This window comes from Marmota monax, unplaced genomic scaffold (assembly GCF_021218885.2).
Source record: "Marmota monax isolate L192 unplaced genomic scaffold, Marmota_monax_Labrador192_F-V1.1 WCK01_AAM20220418_F8-fsc00186, whole genome shotgun sequence".
NCBI classification, from domain to species: domain Eukaryota; kingdom Metazoa; phylum Chordata; class Mammalia; order Rodentia; family Sciuridae; genus Marmota; species Marmota monax.
The window spans coordinates 2968506-2994208 of NW_026694725.1; the positions used below are offsets into that span (position 1 = coordinate 2968506).

A 25703-nucleotide genomic window follows, 5' to 3' on the forward strand; every position below is an offset into this window, starting at 1 on the left:
CAGTCGTATATTTCAAAAAATAAAATCAATTAAATAAAAGAGAGCAATGAAGAAATAAAAATAAAAATTCATTAAAGATTTATTATGTTTTGGGCATTATATTATAAAGTAACATATACCCAAAATCCCTTGGAACAATTTTTTGAAAAAGATGTGATTTAGAAATTAGAGCCAACTACCATCAACACAGAATGTAGTTATTCTTGGGAGATCATTTACTCTGTTGCACTTAATGAAATATAAAAACAACAGCCAAAGTGTGGTTCAGAAGCAGGTATACATCATTCTATAAACCCTAATGATGGTGTATATTATTATACTCCACAGTTCTTCAGTAAATAGGAAATTCTTATATCATGGTGGTTCAGAAATCCTCATTAGTTTTATTTACAAAAATACATATCAGTTTTTGTAATATTTCAATGTTATAAAGGCATATGGAGACAAAAGTAATTTTCTTTCCTCATCTGCATTACCAAGCAGTTGAGGTAAATAGTACCACAATAAGTCAGTCCATGTTGCAAGGCTATTTATGCAGAAGACTTGTGTGAAGGTATTTTTCACTCCTTCTTTCACTTGTCTTGCTCATACAGAATATATTCTCATATAAAACAAGTTACCATATTGAACCTACCACTCAGTCTGCACAATCTATAATCTTGAAATCTTAGAAGTATGAATGTTGAGGTTGGTTCATCTGGGCCTCTAGTGTGTGGACACATAGTTGCCAGCTATTTGTTCAGAGTAGCCCTTCTTCTTGATTCATAGGGAATGAAACATATGAAGACGTGAACATTATTTAAGAGGTCTAACTTAGAATTTATTCAGAATGTCTGTTTTTACAGTCTTTTGAGATAACTGCTATGTATCTTTTCCTCAAAGTCATAAACAGCATTTATATTGGAAACTTCTAATTTGATCTTTGAGGCATAATATGAAACACACCTAATGTCTGAGGACTTTTTGAGAAATAAAACATTAAATATAATATTCAATGCTAATTCTCTTACTGATGATTCACATTACAAACAATTCAGACTCAGGTGTCTGTCTCAACTGGGAGGCTTTCATCTCCAGGTTACATTTCCCTTTTACTGTCAGTTATGCACGTAAACTCAAGCTCCCAACAATGAACATACACTGAATTTATAAAATGTGATATATATATATATATATATATATATATATATATATATATATATATATATATATATATATATATATATATGATTGCAATAAAATGATCTGATCAGGAACTGTGGATAATCTACCAAACATAAAATTAAAGAATAATAAAACAAAACCATATGAGGCAAACCAAGTCAAATAGATTTGACACACAAGGTTGGCAGAGCTCACATGGACTTCTAAAGGGAAAGTATGAGAAATGGTGACCTGCTGCTTTTAGGAACCCCCATCCCCCATGGTTCTTCCCAATCCCTACTTTTTTGTCTTTGCTCCTCAGAAATAACTTTTGCAGACAGTTGAGAAATGTGGGTCCTGGTGCACTGTTGAATCAACAGTTGAATTTACCTTTAAGAAGGTAAATTCAGGGCAAAGGCTTTAACTGACTTTCTCTGTGTTATCGGCCCACGACTATAATCAGAGAGAGTGGAATAGTGTGAATGAGCACATCAAGTGAACCCAGTGATGAACATGAGGACTGACTCCCCAAAGGAAGAAATTTCAGAAGTATGATGCTCAGCAGAACATTAAGATGAGCAAATCTGTGGAATCTGTGCAAATACAACTACAGTAATTTTATGAAGATGTTTATTAAATATATTACCCTTTTAATGGATAATTCTTTTTTCTTTAGCAAATGCACTTATTTTCTAAAACATGGGTCAATATCCAAGTTGGTAATTCTATTTTCTATAGAACTTAAAATTTCACAAAGAAGAATAAGTCAGTCCATGTTACAAGGACATATGCAGAAGACTGTTGTGAAGGTAGAAATTATGTATGAAATATGATAAAAATTATTAAGAATTATATTTTTTATGAAATAATAGCTTAGAGTGGATTGAAATTGAATACAGATACAGATTCAAACACACACACACTTACATGTGTATATGTATGTGGAATTTAGTATTTATAAAATCATTCACATACCTACATTTAATTTTAAATAATAATATTTTAAATTATTAGTCTATATAAATATTTATAATGTTAGAAAATTTAGGGATAGATATTAAATAAAAGAAAATTAGTCTCTATTTGATATTGTCCTGTATAGTCAAATATGTAGATGTCAAAAATAGTCATATAAATGGAGAAAAAAAATGATACCTGCTCTTAAAACATACCAGAGTGGATTATAAAGAAGACCCATTCTAGAGCTTTCCATTAACATAAAATTTTCAGTAGGTCCTCTAACATGACTTTTCCATATTGACTAAAGTCCTTCAATTGTGTGGTATAACACAAATCTTTTCATTGGTCTAGAATTGGGTAAGGAATTAATATTATTGCTGATGATTATTTTGCTTTAAAACAGAATTTCACTACCTCACAGTTGTGGAGGATGGAAGTGGGATTGAGAGTGTCAGTAGGGTTGGCTCCTTCTCTGGAGACTATCAGAGGGATCCTTCCTCACTCCACCCTCACTTCTACTGGTCAATGACAATCCTTGGTGTGCCTTGGTTCATAGAAGCATCACTTCGGTTGCTGCCTCTCTGCTTACCTCTCCCTCTTCTCTGTGTCTGTCTATGTGTCTCCCTTCTTCTGAGGACACAAGTCAGGTTGGATTAAGGGTTTTAGTGAGAGACTTTAGAAAATGATTGAAGAATTCAATGAATATCAGAGGATGAAATTTTCCCACTTCCTTTCTCCTATAATAACTGGCTTTTCTAAATCTGGGATGCTTCAGTGAAGAGTTTTGAATCTCCTCCTCTGCGAAATTACACTTAGAGAACAGAGGCATGTCCCAGTCTGATCAACTGTCACAGGAGTAGTAAGACTGGTAGAAGGAGGCAAATTTGCTTTAGTCCCTAGAGATTAAGAAGTGATTGATGACAATGACATGAAAAGAAAAAGAAAAAAGTAGGGGTTCTTTATTTTTCCTCTTGGTTGCATGTTGTTTCAATCATGACCACCAATTTAAATTACATGAGGCATAGTAAGGACATTTCAATATCTACACAAGACTGGTATTTTAATAACATGTAAAATCTTAATATTGAAATAATTCCATGGAGATTGTCATGTAGGGAAATAGATTTTGGGTTCACTAGAGCCCCCCCATATGTTTATTTGAAACAATATAAACATTTTTTGAGTGTGTCTTGTGCTAAACCTTTTTCCCCTGGAGGGCTACAACAGAGCCTGAATTACTTGAGGTCCTCACTCAAATTGTGCCTGACTCATCTAAGGACAGGGGATGAATTTTAGTGTGAAGACTTGGCTGACACTGTAGGCTACTCTCCATAATCTTGTTTTTTTAAAGGAAATCTGTCTTCCTAATCTCATCTAAAAGATATCAGAACTTATTTGTATGTAGGATAAATAGCAGACAAAGAGAAATTTTAACAAGAATCCCTGGATAGATAATTAATACAATTAACCAAATTCCATAAAAACTCCAAAGTGCCAACACAACAAAAATTAAAAGTAACTTTAAAATCTTAAGATTTGACATCTACATCTTGCACACTAGAAAACAAATTCTACTTCTTGTGCCATAAATCAGAAGAGATAGTGACACACTTGTACTTCAGGCCAAAAAAAGGCCCACAGTAATCAATCAAAAAAAAATGGTGCTTCTCTGTGCCCTAAGAAATTTAAAGGATTGGCAATAAAGTGAACTGAAAGTGCAGAGTATGTGTTTAGCATATACCAGCAAATGGACTCTTTTGGTGGCTTTTCTTATAGGGACACAGATGGGCAGCTCCCAGGCAAGGTCTGGGTGTAGGTGTTTCCTGTATAAATAAATGAGATACCATGATATTTATCCTAAATCCATTCTCAGACTCAAATTCCCTTCCTAAACCTCTCTATCTGAATTAGCCAGTACCCTAAATACCTCAACATAATGTTCTTTTTCATAGCTAAGTTTAAAGCACCCCAGTGATAAAACCTGTTGACAATGTTAAATGTGTTAAAAATTACTAAAAATGATATACTATTGAAGATACTCATGTGCTATGTCCTTATGACAGGAAGACAGAACTTGGGAAGAGTAAGTGACTTGTTAGAGATTAGAGATATGGTGGTATCCAGATATACTGTGACCTGAATTATGCCTCTCAGTGATAGCTCCTCTCACTTCAGCTCTCTCCTTTCTTGATCTCCCCTTCTACTCCCTCAATGAGCCCTTCCATATCATGTGCCTTTATCCTTGGTGCCTCATCTCTACTCCTATTTCACAGAGGTGGCCTCTACTTTACAAACTGGATTCATTTACAAAAATACTCAGTCAAGCCCCAGGAGAGTTTGTAGGTACCTGATCTTCAGAAAACTACTCTTTTCTACCTGCAGAAGCTCTGGGCAAGTCCCTAATTCTCTGTATTGCATCTTTTAGGATATAGGGCTCTTTCAGCTTTTGGAAATGGCCTCTCTCACTTTCCATCATTATTAGAATTTTTGGGCTCAAATTTATCCAGGTAAACAAAAGTGGCAGGGTGGCCAGGTTGATTGCCAACATCTTTCATCAAGATCACACCTTTGTTTATTCCACTAAGATCAAGATTTCCTTCTCCTCCCTTCCTGTATCTGAGATTCATCTGCATATAACAAAATCTGCAGGGCTTTGATCATAAGCCTTGTTTCTGTATCTACCTGTCTCCTCGTCCATCACTCCACAATTCTATTATTCTCTTTAGGGCACAGAACTGTGTCACTTGAGTAGAGGGGAATGTCTTTATCAGATGTTGTATTTGGCCAGGCAGAAGTACACACAGATCCCAGTGTCTTCCTTGAAGACCAAACTTGCCCTGTATTCTTGGCCTTCCCAGTCATCTATGAAAGCCAGAGGAGGGAGCATGACCTTCCTTTAAGGCAGAACAGAGGGCAAGGAGAGTGATCATGGAGGCCCAGAAATGGGCAAAAATGCCTGTGATCAGGAAGGGATAAAATGGGGCAGAGAGGTCTTCAAAGGAGACACAATCTAAACTTTCCACCCAGGTCTGGTGTAAGAGAAAGTTATTTGAAGAGAGTATTGAGAGTCTGCTTCCATGTTTTCTAATTCAAAATACTAATATCTTTCCAGAATTTGCCATGTTCCAGAAATGTTTTTAGATGTTGGGTATGAGTATTTCAAAGATATAATGCAGACAAAAAGAAAAAAGAAAAAAGAAAAACATTTTAAGCCATTTGAAGTTTATGAGAAACCTGATAGGAAGAAAAGAAAAATTGCATCTGCCAAGTCCACTGATTCATATGAATCATTCTCACTAGAGTAAATTAAAAATTGCAGTCAAAAATATGATTGTCTGACCCTTTGCTTCAAGGATACATTGTGTTGTGGCATCTATCACATATAAACTATATAACCTTCCTCCATATCTTGTCACCTGTAGCATTTTTCTCTTTTTTTCAATTATTTTAAACTTATTTCAAGCAATACCCCAAACAGAAATAGTATATCTATTAATGAAGTAAATAAATCTCTTGATGAATATATATAGTGGGTCTTATTTCCTCAAACACTGTTTATTTACTCTTGTGAAAATTTCCAATATTTTCTCTTCTTGCTTTTTGAAATAAAGTTCATTCTTGTTAACTATAGTCACCCACCTGTATAATGGTGCACCAGAATTTCTTATTCCTAAGTAAAACCTGTAGCCTTCCATTTCTAACCCCTACACTTTCCAGCTTATGGTAATCAAAGTTCTAGTCTAAACTTCCAAACTTTTATGAGGTGAACTCTTTCAGATTTGACATATAGTGAGATTAGAAGACTTTTGTTCTTCTTTGCCCTTCTTCTATTTCATTTAGCCTAATGATCTTCAGGTCCATGCATGCTGCAGCAAATGGAAGGATTTCATTTCTTTTGTGTTTTTCTTTTTTTTTTCTTTTTCTTTTTGGCTAAAGTGTATTCTATTATGTAAATGTACTTTATTGTGTCCATTTATTAGTTGATGGACACTTAGATTGTTTCCCTTTCTTAGCTACTGTCTGTAGTGCTGCCATAAACCTGGGAGTATAGAGGTCTCTTCAACATCTTGACTTCATTTTATTTGGGATATATGCTCAGCAAAGGATTGCTGTACTTTATGGTTACTTGTGGGGGGGGATGCTCAATAATGTCTTTATATTTATTTATTTGTAAAGGATATTTGCTGTGTTTTGTATTTTTGATTGGCAGATTTTTCCTTCAATTCTATGAAAATCTCATGGCACTTACTTCTTGTCTACAGGTTTCCTGTTAGAAAATTCACTGTCAGGTGAATTAGGATACCCTTATGTGTTGTTTATTTCATTTTTCTTGATTCCTTTGGACTCTTTACCTTTCATCTTTGAGATCTGTATTATAATATGTAATAGCAAGAGCTCAAGGGTCCAGGTCAAATTTGGGTGCCAACTAAATTTTTACCCCCAAGGAGAGACTTCTCTCCATTGTGTGCTCCCTGGGGCTTTGGGAAGGAACAAGGAGGGTAGTCCTGTGGCCAAAAATGCTGCAAAGATATGTCACACACTAGGGCACAGCCTGACAAGGCAACACAGAACTGAGGAGGGACCAACGTCCTCAGTGTTATGAACTGCCTACTGCTGAGGTGGACTCATGGCCCAAGACTCCTGCAACCAGCCACAGGCTCTTCTTGAGTTGTCCCACCAGCATACAGGTCTTGCTCTCTCTATGAGGTCAGTCCCATATTTCAACCTCTAATTCCTACTGAGTGCTGAGTATCATCATGGTGGGCCTGGCATTGTGCTCTAAGACAAAAGCCTATTTCTGCTCTTGTGTCCTGCTCCTTAGCAACTGGATTCTTGATTTTCCTTCTGTCAAGACTGCTTGGAGGAGTGGTAGTGGAGGCAGTCTCTTTGCTGCCCAACTAAACACAGTTCCAGAAATTCAGTCTGAGGTTACTGGCATGGGGACAAGGATTGTTGGGCTCTACTGGGCACCTGCCTAGTTCTGAGTTTCAAGTCTAAGGCCTGGACTTAATTACCTTTCCATTCCCTAAGAAGAATGCATCTTTCTTCATGCTGGGCTGCTTAGATTTAGGGAATGTGTCTTTTCTTTATATTGTCATAAAAGCAGACACTCAAATGCTTTCTTTTCTTTTCATACACCTAAGTTATTTTCTCCTATCAAGTTATTTGGTTTGTGAAAATTGTTTTCGTGGGGTATTTGTGGGAGATCACTGAATAACCACCTTGATCTGAGTCCTAAACTACATAATCTTATACTGTAATAAATATGCATTAATATTTATTATTTCCAACATTGATATGACAGCACAGTGTTAAATACACCTCCCAATATGAGTTTATACAGAAATTTTTGGAAAAAAATGTAGAGAGAATCTACTATAATAGATATGAAAGGAGGAATTTGTGACTCACAGCGTTTCACTAACAATTCTCTGGCCCTTCCTACTAATAAACTAAGATTTTGATATTTGAATCTGGAAAGAAGTATTTCAACTTTGCATTAATCCATAAATTTCTTTGTGATATGTTTGATCCCGCTGCCCAAATACCTATTAACCTAGTGGAAAAATATATTTGACTCTACATATGCAAGCACTCAATTCAACTGAGAAAAGTTGGGACACTTTCTTGTCTGTCCTTTGAAAATTACTGCAAACAAAGTGTGTGTATCAATTTATATGTAATCCTAAAAGTAATAAATTACAGAAACAAAATTATGAAGACTGATTTTAAGCTGAAATACTCTACAAAAATATTTTGTTAACTAAGAAAGTTGAGAAGGAAAAGGAAAATATCAGAGGTTTATAGGACAGGAATAAATAAAGTGCATCATCCACTGCTATCCCTGAATCTGTGGATTCAGGAAAGGAACTCTCCTCTTAGTCCTCTCTGGCAATTCATTCTTTATTCCCCCAAGGACCAGACACTACTTCTTGGAACTTTCCATTCTCTTAGGTAGTGGAGAATGCACTGACCATACCTGAGCAGATGACTCCTGCATCTTCAGAGTGCCCACAGTTGTTCTTTCCCCAGCCCAGGGAAGGGCAATTCCACAAGTAGGCCTCCTCTCCTGTGCACGCCAGCTCTGTCAACCAGATGGGCCCCGATCCCTCTCCAAATTGTTCATAGAGCAAGGCATTGAAGGCCACTCCACAGCCCAGCTGTCTGCACACCACGTGGGCATCTTTCAGGTCCCAGCTGTCACCACAGACAGTGCCCAAGGAATGCTGGTGAATGATCTCCACTCTGCCTGCACAGCGACTACCACCATCCACCAGGCGGAGCTGTGGGCTCTCTGAGGAGAAAGAATCATGTCAATGGTTGTATTTACAAAGAGAATGAGAAAGTTCTTTTTTGTGGGCAGGGGAGTACCAGGGATTGAACTCAGGGGCAGTCAACCACTGAGCCATATCCTCAGCCCCATTTTATATTTTATTTAGAGACAGGGTCTCATTGAGTTACTTAGGGCCTATTTTGTTGAGGCTGACTTTGAACTCACAATCCTTGTGCTTCAACCTCCTGAGAAGCTGGGATTACAGATGTGTGCCACCGTGCTGGCTGATAAGTATTCTTTTGTCATGTGGTACTCCCTCCTCCAACCAAGCACTTGGCAGATCTATTTTCAGAACACAGTGCTTGCTGTGTAAGACACAGAATCATTCATTATACTAGGGCAGCAGGTAAGTCTCAGTTTCTACCATAATGTGAAAGAATTAATTGTGAAAAAATAAGAAATGGAATTAAACACAATGTAATAAAGTGAGTAGTCTCAGGTAGAAGTTATTATGTAGATCTGATCAGAGTAAAACTTGCTGTTGGTAGAGTTCTGCATATGATGTGACAAAACTATTTGAGAAATGCTGAGATTCCTAATTTTAGTAGCTGAAAGTGTCTTTTCTGAATGATTTCTAAGAATTAGTGTAGTGGGCCAGTATCTGCATTGGCTTCTTATAAATCACATATATATGAGGACTTATGGCCAGAGATTTGGAATGATGACAGTACAGGAGATGCAGTAGGAAATGGGGGTGAGATCATAAGAAGTCTCAGGTGACAGCTATGATTTCAGGGGAAAAATGTAATTATATAGGCATTAAAACTGAAAAATTAATGGGTCATAAGACAAACCATAGTTAACACAATATATTTCACTAATGATTCTAGGCTTCATAGTTCAAATATGGATATTTAAATTTAAATTTTTGTTCACTTTAGGTAGTTTGGGCAACCTTCCTGTATAGATGATGTCAGACATTGACATTGCCCAAATGCCACTATGAATCATAGAATGTTACTTTCCCCCAAATATATTTAATCTGTGCTTGGACTTCCTACCAGGAGTTCTTGATGAGAAGGCAAATAACAGAATAGAAGTACACTTTTTGTGGCTCTGTGAGTGACAAGAGTCAGGGAGCACAGGGGAAGCTCTGAGAAGAGAAAGGGGGAAAACACTGGGAACCATTAAAGAAATGACTAGAAGTGTTAATGATATGGCAGCCCAGAGAAAACTACAAAGCAATTAGCAACTTCAAATCCAGCTGTCTTACATGTGGAAGAAACACATGGTTCTTACAAGCTTTAGATCAAGTTTGGGGAGTTGTTTTGAGAGGGACTCCTTCAGTACAACAAGAGAGCTTTATAGGAGGAGTTCATCTCATTACTCACCAAGTTCTCAGAGTGCTATTACTGGGAGCCATCTTGAGAAGGATCCTATTATATGGGCTAAACTGTGTTAGGATTACAAAATATGAATTAATCATAATTCAAGGTCCCTGAGTCACCCCTCCACAGTGACAGGGTGGAGGTAGTGAGCATCTATAGTCTCAGGAAGACTGACTTCCACAAACATGCTCAGATAGCAGCAGAGTACGCACTAGAGGCCTCACTGATACATGCATCTTTTCTATGTGAAAAGGAGTATTCCAGGTCTGAGAGCTGAGACAACATCTGGTGATTCACCCCATTCCTGTGCCCCATCTCCAGGGTGGAGCTGAGAGGTTTGATGTTTACACCACTTTTCACAGGCATTCCAGGGCTTCACTATGGCTAGGACACTTGGTATGCCCTCATAGGAATGACGTCTCTGGAGCAGAGTTTTTCTACAAGTTGTTTCCAGAGACACTGAAGGCAGGGCTTGTGGTGACTTTGACAGTTGCTATGCCCACACTATTTGAAACAGAACCCTTCAGCGTGATGATGGCCTATCACATCAATATTCCTTAACCTCCATAGTAGAAATTGAGGAGCACAATGCAGGCAGCATATCATACCTAGCTCCTTTTGATGGGAATTGAAAGGAACTAGAATTAATTTTTTTTAGCCCAGTTTATCCCATATACCGGATGGATTCAAATGTTAAATGACCATAAAAGAGATTTCTGCATGTAAGTATTTTGTGTAGGATGAATTTTTGACATATTTTTTTCAATATACACATTATTATATTTTCCTTAATACTATGTATTTAATGCATTTTAAAATTCTTTAAATGGATTTTTCTCTTTTCTTCTTTTTCATCTTTTCTTTATATAAAATAGTTTTCTTCTTATTTTTTTATTCTCCTTCTTTTTATAGTTTCTTCTGCAATCTTCCTTTTTGAATTAATTTTCCTTTTATTAATTTAGTTTCTTGTTCATTCTACATTTATTCTTTCCCTTATCTATTGTTACTGCTTTCATAGTTGTTATTGAGTTTATTTGATTATTACTGTATTTATATAGCTGACTTATGTTTAAGTGGTTGGTACTCCTTTATTCATTTTCTTCTTTCTGAGTCATGATGGTGATTAAGCCAAGAACCTCAAACATGTTGGGTGTGCTTTGCCACTGAGCTACACCTCCAGCCACTAGAGTGAGGTAGTACCTTATTGTAACCATGACCTAGCCCTGCTCAAGCCTTGGTGGATGTTATGGTTTGGATGTGAGGTGTTCCCCAAAAGCTCTGGATGAGACAATGAAAGAAGTTTTAGAGGATAAATGATTGGGTTATGGGACTCTTAACCCAATTATTGAGTTAATCTCCCAATGGGAGTAACTGAGTGGTAATAATATTCTTGTCTTTCACTGACAGAAGAGACCAGGGAGTTGAGTGTACTTGGAGGGTGAGGATTATAATGGGTCCTCATGTTGTCTAATCAGGGTAAGAAGAACATGTGCCATCATGGGGTGGAAATCTGAAAAACTGATAAGGGAAAGCATTTGGAATCTGCATGAGGATGAAATATATGGAAAAGGATCATGAAGAATATGTGCATAGGGAGAAGAGGCAATAGAGAAGGAAAATGCAATCAAGATCTCAAGATGTACAGTTAGTGGTGGTCAATAGTATGGTCATACAGGGAGATGGGGTATGAAGGAGTAAGAGAAATTCAGGAATGGAGAGGCCAGGATGTTTTTTCAGTTGTGTTCAATGATGCTGGCAGCACCAGGAACAGGAGAAAGAGGAACCTGGTGAGCCTGGTGTAGCAGCCTTCTTGGATGATGGGAGTGTGCAGACTGGATAGTGACACCAACGGAACTAGTAGCTGGTGCCACCTCATGGGGTAAATTTCAAGTAGCTGAACATAAAGAAAAAGAAAATAATTGTTTAAATTTTCTGGTGGAGCATTTTGGGACTTCTAGTGGCACAATTCACAATAGCTAAACTGTGGTGCCAACCTAGATGCCCTTCAGTAGATGAGTGAATAAAAAATATGTGGCATATATTCACAATGAAATTTTACTCAGCAATAAAAGAGAACAAAATCATGGCATTTTCAGGTAAATGGATGGCATTGGAGAAGATGATGCTAAGTGAAGTTAGTCAATCCCCAAAAAAACAAATTCTGAATATTTTATCTGATATAAGGAGGCTGACTCATAGTGGGGTAGGGAGGGGAACATAGGAGGAATAGATGAATTCTAGATAGGACAGTGGGAGGGAAAGAGAAGGGGAAAGGGATTATCAAGGATGGTGGAATGTGATAGACATCATCATCCAACGTACACATATGAAGTCATGAATTGATGTCAACATATTTTATATACAGAGATATGAAAAATTGTGCTCTATATGTATAATAAGAATTGTAATGCATTCCACTGTCAGTTATTTTTTAAAAAAGGTCAATCAAAAAACTGTTAAAAAAGAATTGTTTAAAATGACAAAAAAGCAGGAATAATTTTATTCTAATATTTGGCTCAGAAATATCCTGTTGAAAAGGGATCATGGAACCTCTAAATGATAAGGACATCATTGTTTTCAGAAGACAGCCAGGTTTTTATTAAAACACAAAACTGAAGTGGATGTTGTAGGTTTTAATTAGTTAGAAGATGATAGCCTCCAATTTGAAACAGGCACCATGGAATGTTTTCTGGGAGAGGGATGAAGTGGGCAAGTTAGTTTTCAATAGCGTATGGAAAAAGCTCATAGGAGAGAGTATCAACTAAGACCACTAGGACTGTGAGGAGATCAATTCAAGAAGAAAATAAAGCAAGACCAAGCTCCTCATTTCATAGCACTTCCACATGATGTAGCAGATAAAATGACTAGCAAATACCTTTCAACAGAATTGCTACTGGGGCCATGGCTTGGCGAGGCCTCTAGCTCTTCTCACCCATCCAGGTAATCAGGTATCACTCTCCCCACACTCTTCCTACTCTGCTTATGATAAAATTTATCATTCCCTTAAGGCCACCATGCTCCTACCACCTCAGTAGTTACACTGACAAAATGCTCTATGTTCTTGTGCATTGGACCTTATTTAGGTCTTCTTATTTAGATCTCAAGTTAAATATGATTGCTGTCTTCCTCAGTGAACATATTTGCTCAGCACCTTCCATGCCTTCATGACACTCAAATTTATGTGTGGTTGTGTAGTCATGCTAGAATGCAAACTCCATGAGAGCATGCACAATATTTTTTTCTTGTGTATCTCTTCCTGCCTGGAATTAAGTTTTTACCTACAAATCCCTCAAATACTTATCATCAACAAACTAATCTGTAGTGGATTCCAGAGTAAACAGCCCATTGTATTGGATTCCTCAAGTTGTCACTCACTCAATTGAAATTGTGAGGAAGATGAAGTGTTTACTCTAAACCTCAATTTCCTCATCAGAAATAAATGATCACCATGATACCTATCAAGAGTTGATTGTGTTGGTGGGAACAAATTGATAGCACTTAGCAAGTAATGTGTATTACTGATGTCTAATAATTTGCCCTCTCACTAAGGAAATACAGATTAATTACTATAATCTGAGACTGCATTAGCTAATTGCTAAGAATGTCCATCAGAGTGTAATTTCATGCTCCCATTTACTCTGTTCAGTCTCTTGGTACTTTTCATATAAATTGCTATCATAGCAGGTTTCCTTGCATCTGCCTTTCAAACAGAATTTAAATAAGTGGATCAAGTAATCTCTATCCAGTATTCATTCTGTAGATTTAGTTCAACTCATTCATTCTGTTTGCATATATGAACCTTTCCTGACAACAACCTACAGGCATAGGACAAACACATAGAAATAGACAGCAGGTTACCTGTACATGTGATATGAGCTTCCTCCTTTGCAGAGCAAGATTGGTGTTTCCAGGGGTCAGAAGGACACTGCCAGAGAGAGGTATCAGTTTCCCGACAGCGGATTCCATCCACCCAGCGAGGTCTAGAACCTTCCCTAGAAGGAATCAAGAAATCTAGTGTCCCAGTTTCCCCACAGCCAAGCTGACTGCAGATCATGGACAAAGTCATGGGTTCCATGGGGCTGTGGCAGACACTGCCCCAGGTGTTGTTGTAGAAAACCTCCAGCCACCCAGCACATTTTTGGTTGTGGCTCACCAGCCTGAGGGCCAAGAACTCTGAAATAGAAAGAAAGGGGGACATCAGGACTAAGTGAGCACTGAACTCCTACTGCTGTTTTTCCTTTATTCCTAAGTAATGAGTGCTTATTGCTGACTCTGCTGAGGAAGTGCCTACTAGGTGAAGGAATGGAAGTTTTGACCCTTTAACCTGTTTTGCTAATTTTTACTTCAATTTCTGTTTTTACACAAATGTAATATTAGCAAATCAATAGATAGAAACATTGACCTGGGGGCTCTGCAGTAAATAAACTCTTCATCTACTCTCTGACTAACCAATTGACATACCCTAGAAAAGGATGGCTGACATAGGTGTGGCACAATAGGGAAGCTCCAAATATGCTCACTCCCTGACCCTGGGAGCCTGTGAATATTTTACCCATTGCAAAAGGGCTTTGCAGACATATTTAAGAAGAGAATCTTTTCGTGGATTATCCTGTATCATCCTGGATTCATAGGTGAGCACAATCTATTCATATTCTTAGACCTGTGTCCCCAAAAGCAGATAATTCTTTCTAGCCCTCATCAGAGGAAGATGGTTCATGGAATGATGTTCAGAGAATTGCACTGCTGTTGGTTTGAAGAAGGAAGGGGCCATAAGACAAGGAATTCAGGCAATGTCTAAAAGCTCCAAAAGGAAGGAAATGAATCTTCCTAAGGCTTTAGCTGTTGCATCCTGCTCACACCTTATTTATAGCCCAGACAGACCCAGGTCAGGATTCTAACCTACACATTGTAAGATGATAAATTTGTGTTTTTTTGAGTCACTCAATCTATGGTAACTTGTTACAGCAGAAATAGAAAACTAATTCAGTGGGTCAAGATGTACCCGCAGGTCACAGAAGAGTGATGACTGCTTTAAATGGACACTGTGGAAAATGACTCTGTCAGGTGACAGTGCTGAGAAGGAAGGAGCAGAAGCTCAGCTGCTCCAGCAGGAAATGGAAGGACCTCTTCTTCTCCTCTGCTGAAATAACAGGAATTGTAAGAGGAGCTTCCTCCTCCCCTGCCCTGTCAATTTCTGCCCAATCTCTCCCCCATGGCTCAGCCACCACCCTGCAGACCTTTCCCTGCCCTCCCGTACCTGTGCACAGTGTGCACCACAGACCTGAGCAGATGACCCCTACGTCCTTTTTGTGACTGCAGTTGTGCTGTCCCCAGCCCTGGGAAGGGCACTGCCACACATAGGCCTCCTCTCCTGTGCAGTTCAGGTCGTCCAACCAGATGGGCCCTGATCCCTCTCCAAAGTGAGCAGAGATGGTGGTCTCCAGGGCCACTCCACAGCCCAGCTGTCTGCACACCACATGGGCATCATTCAGGTCCCAGCTGTCATCACAGATGGAGCCCCAGGAGCCCTGCTGCAGGATTTCCACTCTCCCTGCGCAGTGACTGCCCCCATCCACCAGGTGGAGCTGTTTATTGTCTGAGGAGAAATGGGGTCATGTCACTGGGCATTTACACAGGGAATGAGAAAGCTCTTGTTCTGGGGTCCTTGCTCACCTAAGCAATTGGCAGTGTGGCCCTCTGAGGCTTCAGAATCTGCTGGGTCAGACCAGAAATCGTTGCACTGGGGCAGCAGCTGGGTCTGGTTTCCTACCAAATGAGTGAGAGAAAAGGAACCTGAATTAAACAACATAATAATCTAGTGATGGCATCTGAGATGAAAGCTGTTGCAAAGGAGCATTCATTTTCGATCTTCAGAGCTGATCTTCTATCGAGATTTCTGCTTTTTGTTCTGCCAGACTTTTTTTATTAGTTGTTCAAAACATTACATAGCTCTTGACATATCATATTTCATACATTTGATTCAAATGGGTTATGAACTCCCATTTTTCCCCAGTGTACAGATTGCAGAATCACATCGGTTACACATCTACGTTTTTACATACTGCCATACTAGTGTCTGTTGTATTCTGCTGTCTTTCCTATCCTCTACTGTTATGCTCAAATTCGGGACCCCCAAAAGACCACCAGAGACCCAAGATCGATGTAAGCAGCAAAGAGGTGTTTATTGCGAGCTAGCTCGGTCCTCCGCACACACACACAGCAACAGGTGACGCTAAGAGGCCCGGAGCCCAGGTTTTGCAGCAGTTTTATACATTCTTTGGAGAAGGCAGGGACCCCCACATACATCATAGCATCTCCTAGCAAATCATCACACACCGCGGGAAAATCAAATAACAATTCTAAAACATGATTAGCACATTCACTGGTGGGAACAAGTTGGGTAGGAGGGATTGGTCCCTACAAGAGGGGGATTCATTTAAACTGATTGGTTTAAACTGTTAGGATGTCGCAAAGGGAGTACGTGCCAAACTGCAGGGCTTCTAGTTTAGATACTGGTCACCACACCTAGGTGGAAGCCATCTGGAATTTCAGATATGTGGTTATCTTGGCCTATCTGCGGCTTTTCTGGCTTTTCCGAGAACTGAAATGTTTCCACAGAGTTTTTCTGTAGATTTTTTCTTGACTTTAGGATTACAATAAGTCAGAGGTTAAGTTTCAGAGCAAAATAAGATCCCAAGCAGAATGAAATTGCTTAGGTCTTTCACTACTGTCCCCCCTTCCCTCCCATCCCCTCCCATCTTCTCTCTCTACCCCATCTACTGTATTTCATTTCTCTCCCTTGTTTTTTTTCCCCCTTTCCCTTCACCTCCTCTTATATGTAATTTTGTATAACGATGAGGGTCTCCTTCCATTTCCATGCAATTTCCCTTCTCTCTCCCTTTCTTGATTTAAGCACACACCAGGAATGAGTTTAGGAAAGTGGAATATATTAGTGCATATTTGGCAGCAAGACTTTTAGAGTCAAATTTAGAGAAAAGTGAAAACTAGAATCAGGTATTTTCCCCTTTAGCCATTTTTCATTCAAAGTTAGTAGGTGAGATTCTGAAAATATCAGCATGTTTGCCTCATTTCCCTGGGAATACACATGTGTAATTTAGTTTGGACCAAAGAGGTGAAATTCTGTTGAACATCCAGAAATCTTGCATCTTATTCTGTGAACTGAAAGTAGAGGGGATTTTTTGTTTGTTTGTTTTTGTTTTTTGTTTTTTCAGATGATGCCCATTTCTAAACACTTCAACAACTTTTACTTAAGATCATCTACCCTAATTAGACTGCACAGAAGAGGCAAAATACCTTTCTGAAGGTTTCATATGATGTGCATCTTGGCAGAGAAATGATTAACAAAAATCCAATAAATATTTTAGAGTCATGTGTTATTTTCAAAAGTCAGAAGATAAAAATAAGAACTAGTGGATGAGTATAACAATAGTGTAGATGCTCTTCAAAATAGAAATAGTAAATGGAAGAACATGGGAAAATACAGAGTGAAGCATAGAAATACAACAGAATAAGAAATATAATAGGGAATTAAGAGAGATGGTGAGATAACCTAACATTCTTAATACTCTACAAGTTTTAGGGCCACAATTTTTTAAATAAATTATGACTCTTTTTAGTCATATGTGACATAAGAATCCATTTTTAAACAATCATACAAACATGGAATATATCTTATTCTAGTTAGAGTTACATTCTTATTGATGTACATGATGGTGGGATTCACTGTGATGCATGCACATGCATACACATGGGAAAACTATGTCAGATTCTTTCCACTGTCCTTCCCCTATCCCTCTCCCTTCCCTATATAGCCCATTTTCTAATCTACTGGATTTATGTTCTTCCCTTCACTGCCCACTCTTCTTATTGTAGGTTAGCTTTCACGTATCATAGAAAACATTTGACCTTTGGTTTGATAGTGCTGAAGTAAAAATAGAAAATACATAGAGTAGGATATTTAATACACATATAAAAATATCCACAAAATCTTTCACACTCTATCCATTCCTCCTTCCCTCCAATCTGGCTGTCAGTGGTGAGTTGTCTATAAGCAATAGAATATGGGGAAGTCTACACCGCTTTACTTAGAAATCTAGCTTATAATGTCAGGCCTTCTCCTCTTGACTTAGTAGGATGTTTGCTTAATGGGAAATCTATTCTGTAGAGACAATCATGTGGGAGAGAACATTTGCAAGTGGTTCTATCAGCAACTCCAGGTGAACTTCAAGCTATCAGCCATGTGAATGAGCTTTCCTGACTTCCCAGCTTCGTCAAGTCTTCAATGACCTCAGCTGCAGATGAGATCCAAGTGCAACCTCAAGAGAGACCACAAGAGGCAACTGCCAAGAGCCCTTGCCAAATTTATTAATCTACAAATCATGAGAAAATGAAATATAATTTTAATTTGAATTGTTATTTTTTGGGGAAATGTATTATGCAGAGATAGCCACCAAGATTACATTTACTATGAAACACAGGAATCTTACATCCCCATGTTCGTTGTGGCACTATTTACAATAGCTATGGTATGGAATCACTCCAAGTGTTCACTGAAAGAAAAATTTATGAAGTATAGATGATATATATACAGCCATAAAGAAGAATGAAATCCTGTCATTTGCATCAAAACAGATGGAACTGGAAAACATTGTGTTTAGTTAATAAACTTCATAGAGAAAGACAAGTACCCAAGTCCTCTATCATATGTGGAAGCAAAAAGGAGTCCACTGGAAAATAGAGAGGAGATTGCTACAGGGTAGGTAATATTTATATCACTAGATATGTCCAATGTGGTCTAAAAATTCTTGTGCATGAACTTAAGAAATACATGTTTTGTGATTCATTTTTCTAACATAAATAGTTTAAATTTCTACTTTAGAAAAAAGTCAAAGCTAATTTTCATTTGTAACAAACTCAAACATTGATTTACAAATTCTCTTATTACTTACTTATTTTTGCTTATTGTCATAGCTCAAGAAGAGAACTTTTCATATAATTATTGGCTTGTATTCTTCAAAAATATCATTACCATGGCACACCAAGAAAATTTAAAGAGTTTCATACTAAGAAAGATAACTAAACATGAGAACTGAATGCAGCATATTGCCATACTTTTTTTTAATGTGAATAACTTATTTAGGAATTTAAGTAAAATTCTGAACAAGACTAATACACTATATGATTATATTATAGCAAGATGGATTTATGGAATTGGCAACAATGCTGTGGTTACATATGAAATCCTTGAAAACATTTTAGGAGTAATAGGACAGATTACATTATCCACCTACTCACCTACTCTTAACTACTCATTCAGAAAGATTTGATAAATTTATGCATAAATGGAGAAGAAGGATGGAATATAGTAAAATAGTGGCATTTGGAAATAAGGTCAGGATTACTTGGAAATTTTATACTATCTTTGAAACTTTTTCAGAATTATCAAATTAACAAAAATAAATAAAATGAAAGAAATAAAAAAGAAAAACCAACTTCCCAAGCACATACTAGAAATAAAGGTGAAAACAATTTGAAGACATTCCTAGGATATTTCACCAAAAGAAACATTAATGGCATTGAATATATCTATAAGTAAACATCATAAAAACTATGTATATTCTCTGAGAGAAATTTGATATACTTTGGAAGTCAAGTATCTCCATATTCACGTGTAATCCAAATCCAATGTCAACCGAAATACCATCATGCTTTTATTCATATTATATATATTTAAAGTTGTTTCTAAAATTTATGTGAAATGCATATGACCAAGTATGACTAATGAATTAGGCAAGAGAAGCTACAAAATTAGACTGTAAGAATACACAAACAATAGAATTGAATGGAACAGAGTATAGAATGAGTAGGAAAATCTGCACTGTTTATCTCAAAGGTGACCTTGTGGAGAGGAAAAGCTCTTTCAGTAATATATGCTGAGTCAACTTATTGTCTAGATAATAATGTGAAACTTTTCTTCACATCATACACATCCATACAATATTAATCCCAGATACTGCACAATTATATGCAAAAGAAAAATAATTAAGCACATATAAGACAACCTGTGAGAATATGTTTATGATCTCATGGTGTAAATGTTGTGTTTAGTGTACAAAAATGTTGATAAGCTGTGCTTCATTAAGAACATTTGACACCTTAAAGACTACCATATTAAGAGAGTGAAAGTAAAAGCTCAAGGGTTACAAACCTGATACAAATACATACATATTTGTACCACAAGCTATTGTCATGTTAATATGTACAATCATTATTTGGGAAGTCAACAAGCATCAAATCTTTTTTTTTTTAAAGAGAGAGAGAGAGAGAGAGAGAGAGAGAGAGAGAGTTTTATTAATATTTATTTTTCAGTTTTCAGCAAACACAACATCTTTGTTTGTATGTGGTGCTGAGGATCGAACCCGGGCCGCACGCACGCCAGGCGAGCGCGCTACTGCTTGAGCCACATCCCCAGCCCAAGCATCAAATCTTAATGTTAGTTGACTCTATCAATACAAGGTCATGTGGTCATTCAGCAGAAAACTCAACAGCAAAATAATAATGATGATGATAATAATAATAATAATAATAATAATAATAATAATAATAATAATAATAATAAATGAAGTTCTGCTACAAATAGTAAAATGGGCGAATTCTAAACACAATGTGGAGTCAAAGTAGACATAACAAGATAAGATACTGAATGATTTTACATAAAAGTCAAAAGCTGACAAAATTTTCTTTGGCAGCAAACATTAGAGTGGTCTTCTTTGGAGGAGAGCAGGACACAGTGACTGGAGGGATGTGCAGGTGACTTCTGGGAGCCACTGAAGCTCTCTGATAGTCCAGGGTGAGGAACTTGACAAAGCTTTCATTCATTGCTACACATTGTTCTCTATGAATTTCAATAAATAATAATGTTTACTTAAAAACTACTACTCTTTATATCCCTTGAGAGGGCTGGAAAGATGAATAATCATTGAGAAGAATCACAGGACCCCACAGAATTTTTTAAAACAATTTTCCGCTTAATATCACTTTTCTGTTTCATGATTGGATCATGATCCCATGTCACATTCAATTAAAAAATTTTTAGTTGTTGATGAACTTTTATTTTTATTTATATGTGGTGCTAATGATGGACCCCAGTTCCTCGCACATGCTAGACAAGCATTCTACCACTTAGCCAGAACCCTAGCCCAGAACGTCTCATTTTTGAAGTCCCCTCTCCATGCTATCTGATCTTAGAGCCATGTCACTCAAGTACCAGTCAGCACTGACCTCTCTTACCTGAGCAGACCACAGAGGCTGTGTTTCCATGGGCACAGGCAGGAACACCCAGGGCAGTCACAGGGCAATTCCACAAGAAGGACTCAGACCCTGAGCAGTGGAATCGGTCTCTCCAGATCTCATCTCCTCCTTCCACAGAGTATGCTCCTTTTGGGGTGGAGATGGCGACTCCACAGCCCAGCTGACGGCAAACTACATTGGCATTGGCCATATTCCAGTGGGAGGCACAGAGTGTTCTCCAGCCTCCAGAGGTCTTCATCTCCACTTGACCCTCACACTGAGAGCTGCCATTTTTCATGAGCCTGACTTCTGTGTATCCTGGTAGAAGATAGAGTTTTAGTTTGTTGTTGTTGTTTTAGCAACAACACACATTTTTCTTACCCCTGCAGAGTGTACAGGGCAGTTAATAACCTGCTGTGAGTCTTACCTGAGCAGACAACTTGCACATCCCCTCTGTGGGGGCAGCTGCCTCCAGGACAGGGCACTCTGGGGCAGAACCAGAGGCCAGGCTCCTGCCCCTCACACTGGAACTCTTCAGCCCAGACCCGTTCACTATCCTCTCTGAAGGGCAGGTTCCTTAGGACAGATGCAGCCTTGCCACAACCTAGCTCTGCACAGATGACCTGGGCTGTGGGTAATGTGAAATTCCCATCAGATACTGGACTCCATTCTTCTCCAGAATTCACTTCCACTCGCCCAGAGCAGGGTCCACCTCCTCCATTCAAATGCACAAATCCTTTGGAAGAAATTAACTAACAAAATTAATATCTTGGCTTGGAATTGGTAGCTACATGTAACAGGCATGCTTGAGAGCTTTTCTTTTCCCAAGGTGTGGGGAATGGATTAAAGATTTGGTATCAGAATGGGAATTCCTTGAGCAAGCATGTGAAGACAAATTTAGGATGAATTATAAAGGTCAATTCTGAATTATTGACTCAAAAAATGAATATGTATTTATATAACTATTTCTCTGTGTGTGTGGTGTGTAATATACTTTTTCCTTATATATAAATATATTATTCTTTGTATTAAAAAGATACCTGGGGGCTGGGGATGTGGCTCAAGCGGTAGCATGCTCGCCTGGCGTGCGCGGGGCACTGGGTTCAATCCTCAGCACCACATAAAAAAATAAAATAAAGATGTTGTGTCCACTGAAAACTAAAAAATAAATATTAAAAAACTCTCTCTCTCTCTCTCTCTCTCTCTCTCTCTCTCTCTCTCTCTCTCTCATTCTCTCTCTCTCTCTCGGAAAAAAAAGATACCTGTGTGTTTTTCTGTATATCTGTCTCTGTCAGTCTACCTCCTTTTTTAATGGGAGCTATAATTAACTATCCTCTGAATATGAACTGCAGTAGAAAAATACTAGGCTTCATTTTCACAATTTTATCCTCAAATACTTTTAGTTCACTGAAAAAAAATCCATCTAAGTAAAAATTTGTTAATGAAATAAAAATTCCATATGTCAAAAACTGACAATTTATATTTATTTCCCATTTAGGGATGAGGAAAGAGTCCACTAAATAGTATGAGAATGAGATAAAACCAGGTTATTTAGACTAACATAATCTGGGTTCTTTACATCATACTTCCTGTTACAGAAAACAGAATGGTAATATAGAAGTATGATAGTATGATCATAAGTTTAAAAGAAAATTATCAGAGATTTGAGCATTTTTGCCTTTTTCTTTTATTTCATTTTGAGAAATTATTTTGTTATTAATAATTTGAGTTGGAAAAATACATTATATATCTATCTAAACTAATCAGGAAGGGATTTGAAGAATGAGTTCAGACTTTGGGTAGATGTCTGGCTATAGGTAAGAAAAAGCAATATAATAGTAATTTTATGTCCTGAAGAAGTTCAGCAGGGAATCCTTGCTGAAGAGAATAACATGATCAGTGATTATTTTTCCAAAGTAAGCCTTCAAAATGGAATGAATATCAAAAGCATTAATCAAGTTTATTAAAAAATTTTACTTAAAGTATTATAATTAGAATGCTCTCATTTCTGTCTGAAATTGGTATATTAACATCAAGTGTGGATTTGTGACCTTGTGACTACAAGATCACTTTAATTTGTATTATTATTACAGAGGAGTGAGGACAATGTATCTTACTTAGAATGTCACAATGAAAATACAAAATTTCAAACTGAAGTCACTAATCTTTAAGATGTTATGCTTTAAAGAGAATGAGACTTACAGTATATCATAACAATCAGCTATCAATATTGTTGTCCAGTGACAGGAACAATAAAAATCAATCTCCAGAACAGAAACCATCACTATACACTCTACCTGTGGATGCATCCAGTTTTTTTCCTCTGTGGATACTGGTTTCTGCACAGTTACATTTCCACCCTATGGGTTAACACCACCAACCACCATCACCACCATGAGTTGCACATGATCAATTATATTTTTGGCTCAATTAGATACACAAATTTGCAGAAGCACTACTTCTTTTTTCATTTTCTTGTTTTTTTCATTGTATATGGTATATTTCTAGCTCCTACGGTATAGAATATCTCAATTGAGTTAGAATAGTATTACTTCCAAGTTCTGTCTGAGAGAATTCAGTGGAATATCTGATTGCTTTCTCTAACAGTTGAAATTCTATGTGAGTATCAAACCTTTACATAGAACTTTCATATAATCCCCACTAATGAAAACTGGAAGCATGTCAGATACAGAAATAGATCATCCAATGCATGTTTCACCTTTACTTTTCTACTCTTCACAAATCTAATCCAATTGGAGCCTGAGAAGGTGAAGAGTAAAATTCATACAGTACACATACTCAAATCATCAACTGAGCATCTGTCATTGTGTTGAAAAGAGACCCTGATGTGTTCATAGAGCAGTACTGTTGCAAAATCAACAATATTTTTATTCAACTTTTAAACTATATTAATTATTTGTTATTTTCTAGGCATTTAAAATAAAATAATATAAATCCAGAAAATGGGAACCTTTTTTTCCAAAAATACTTGATTTAGAAATTAAAATCAGATACCATCTACACACAAATGATCTCAACTTGTTTTTCTCAGGGGTTCAATTACTCTGTTGTATTTAATGAAATATAAATAGAATAGTCAATGGGTGATTCAGCTGCAGGAATACGTTGTTCTATAAATGCAGATCCCCTGATTCCAGAGGTGGCTACAGTTCTTCAGCTAACTAACTAGGCATTTCTTACATCATAGTGGTCTAGAAATCCTCTTTAGTTCTATTTGCAAAATACATATTAGTTTTGGTAATATGTCAGTGGTATAAAGAGATTTGGAGACAAAAAGTGATTTCCCTTCCTTATCTGCTTTACCAGATGGTTGAGGTAAATGGTACCACCACTTTATTGTCTACCCTTATTTACACCTGTCTGGCTTATACAAAATATATTCTCAAATAAAACTAATGTGCACAGGGTATGGTGGCACACGCCTGTAATTCCAGTGGCTCAGGAGATCGAGGCAGGAGGATTGTGAGTTCAAAGCCAGCTTCAGCAATAGTGAGATGCTAAGCAACTCAGTGAGACCCTGTCTCTGGGATGTAGCTCAGTGTTTAAGCACCTCTGAGTTCAATCTCCAGTATGCAAAAAACAAAAACAAAACAAGAGAAAAAACTGAGGTGCCATATTGAACCTATTACTCAGTCTGAACAACCTACAGTTGCCAAATCCAAGAGGTCTGAATGTTGAGGTTGGTTCATCTGGGCCACTAGTATATGGACACATAATTATGAATTATTTATTCAGAGTAGAACTTCTTCTTGAATCATGAGAAAAAATGTATGAAGGCTTGGACATTATCAAGAGGTCTAAATTGATAGAGTTTACCCAGAATCATCATTTTTCAAGTCTCTTGAAAGAATTGGCATGCATTTCTCCCTCTGAGTTTAAAACAGCATTTATATTGGAAGCAGCTTCTTTGAGTTTTGAGGCATAATATGAAGAAAGCCTATTGCCTGAGGATTTTTTGAAACATAAAAATTAAACATAATATTCAATGTTGGGTCCATAAGTCTCATTTCTGTATCCACTTGATTCCTCGTCCATCACTCCACAATTCTTTTATTCTGTTTAGGGCACAGAACTATGTCACCTGAGTACATGGGAATGTCTCCATCAGTCATTGTATTTGGCCAGGTAGTGACCCATAAAGGTCAAGGTCTTCCTCAAAGACCAAACTTTCCCTGTATCATTGGGCTTGAAGCCAGAGGTGGCAGTTTGAACTGTCCATCAAGGCACAGCAGGGTACAAGGAGAGTTATCAATGGAGGCCCAGTATGGTTAAAAATGCCTCTGACTGGGAAAGGATAAAAATGTGGCAGAGAGGTCTTTAAACTTTCTGCCCAGTCCTCATGTAGGAAAACAGGTATATAAAGGCAATTTGAGAGTCTCCTTCCATGTTTTCTTATTCAAATCACATACCAAAACTTGCCATGTTCTAGAAGTAGGTGAGGGTTTTTGTTGTTGTTATTGTTCTGGATATGTATATTTCAAGGAAATAATATTCTTTGTGGAGCTTCACATCTAGTGAGGACAAAAATAGTTTCAAGCCATTGGAAAAATTTATGAGAACTGAGTGGGAAAAGAAAGAAAAATTCCATGTGCAGAAGTGTATTGAAT

At 37.5% G+C, this 25703-nt stretch overlaps 1 protein-coding gene across 1 annotated transcript in view; it reads right to left on the minus strand.

The window, feature by feature from the left end:
- The window catches only part of LOC124078962 (deleted in malignant brain tumors 1 protein-like), a 198164-nt gene that overhangs the window by 64606 nt on the left and 107855 nt on the right, over positions 1–25703 (minus strand). Inside the window, 6 exon segments of the mRNA XM_058572557.1 lie at positions 8084–8398; positions 13624–13938; positions 15047–15361; positions 15439–15531; positions 21076–21393; positions 21503–21811. Of these exon segments, the coding sequence (XP_058428540.1) occupies positions 8084–8398; positions 13624–13938; positions 15047–15361; positions 15439–15531; positions 21076–21393; positions 21503–21811 (1665 nt within the window).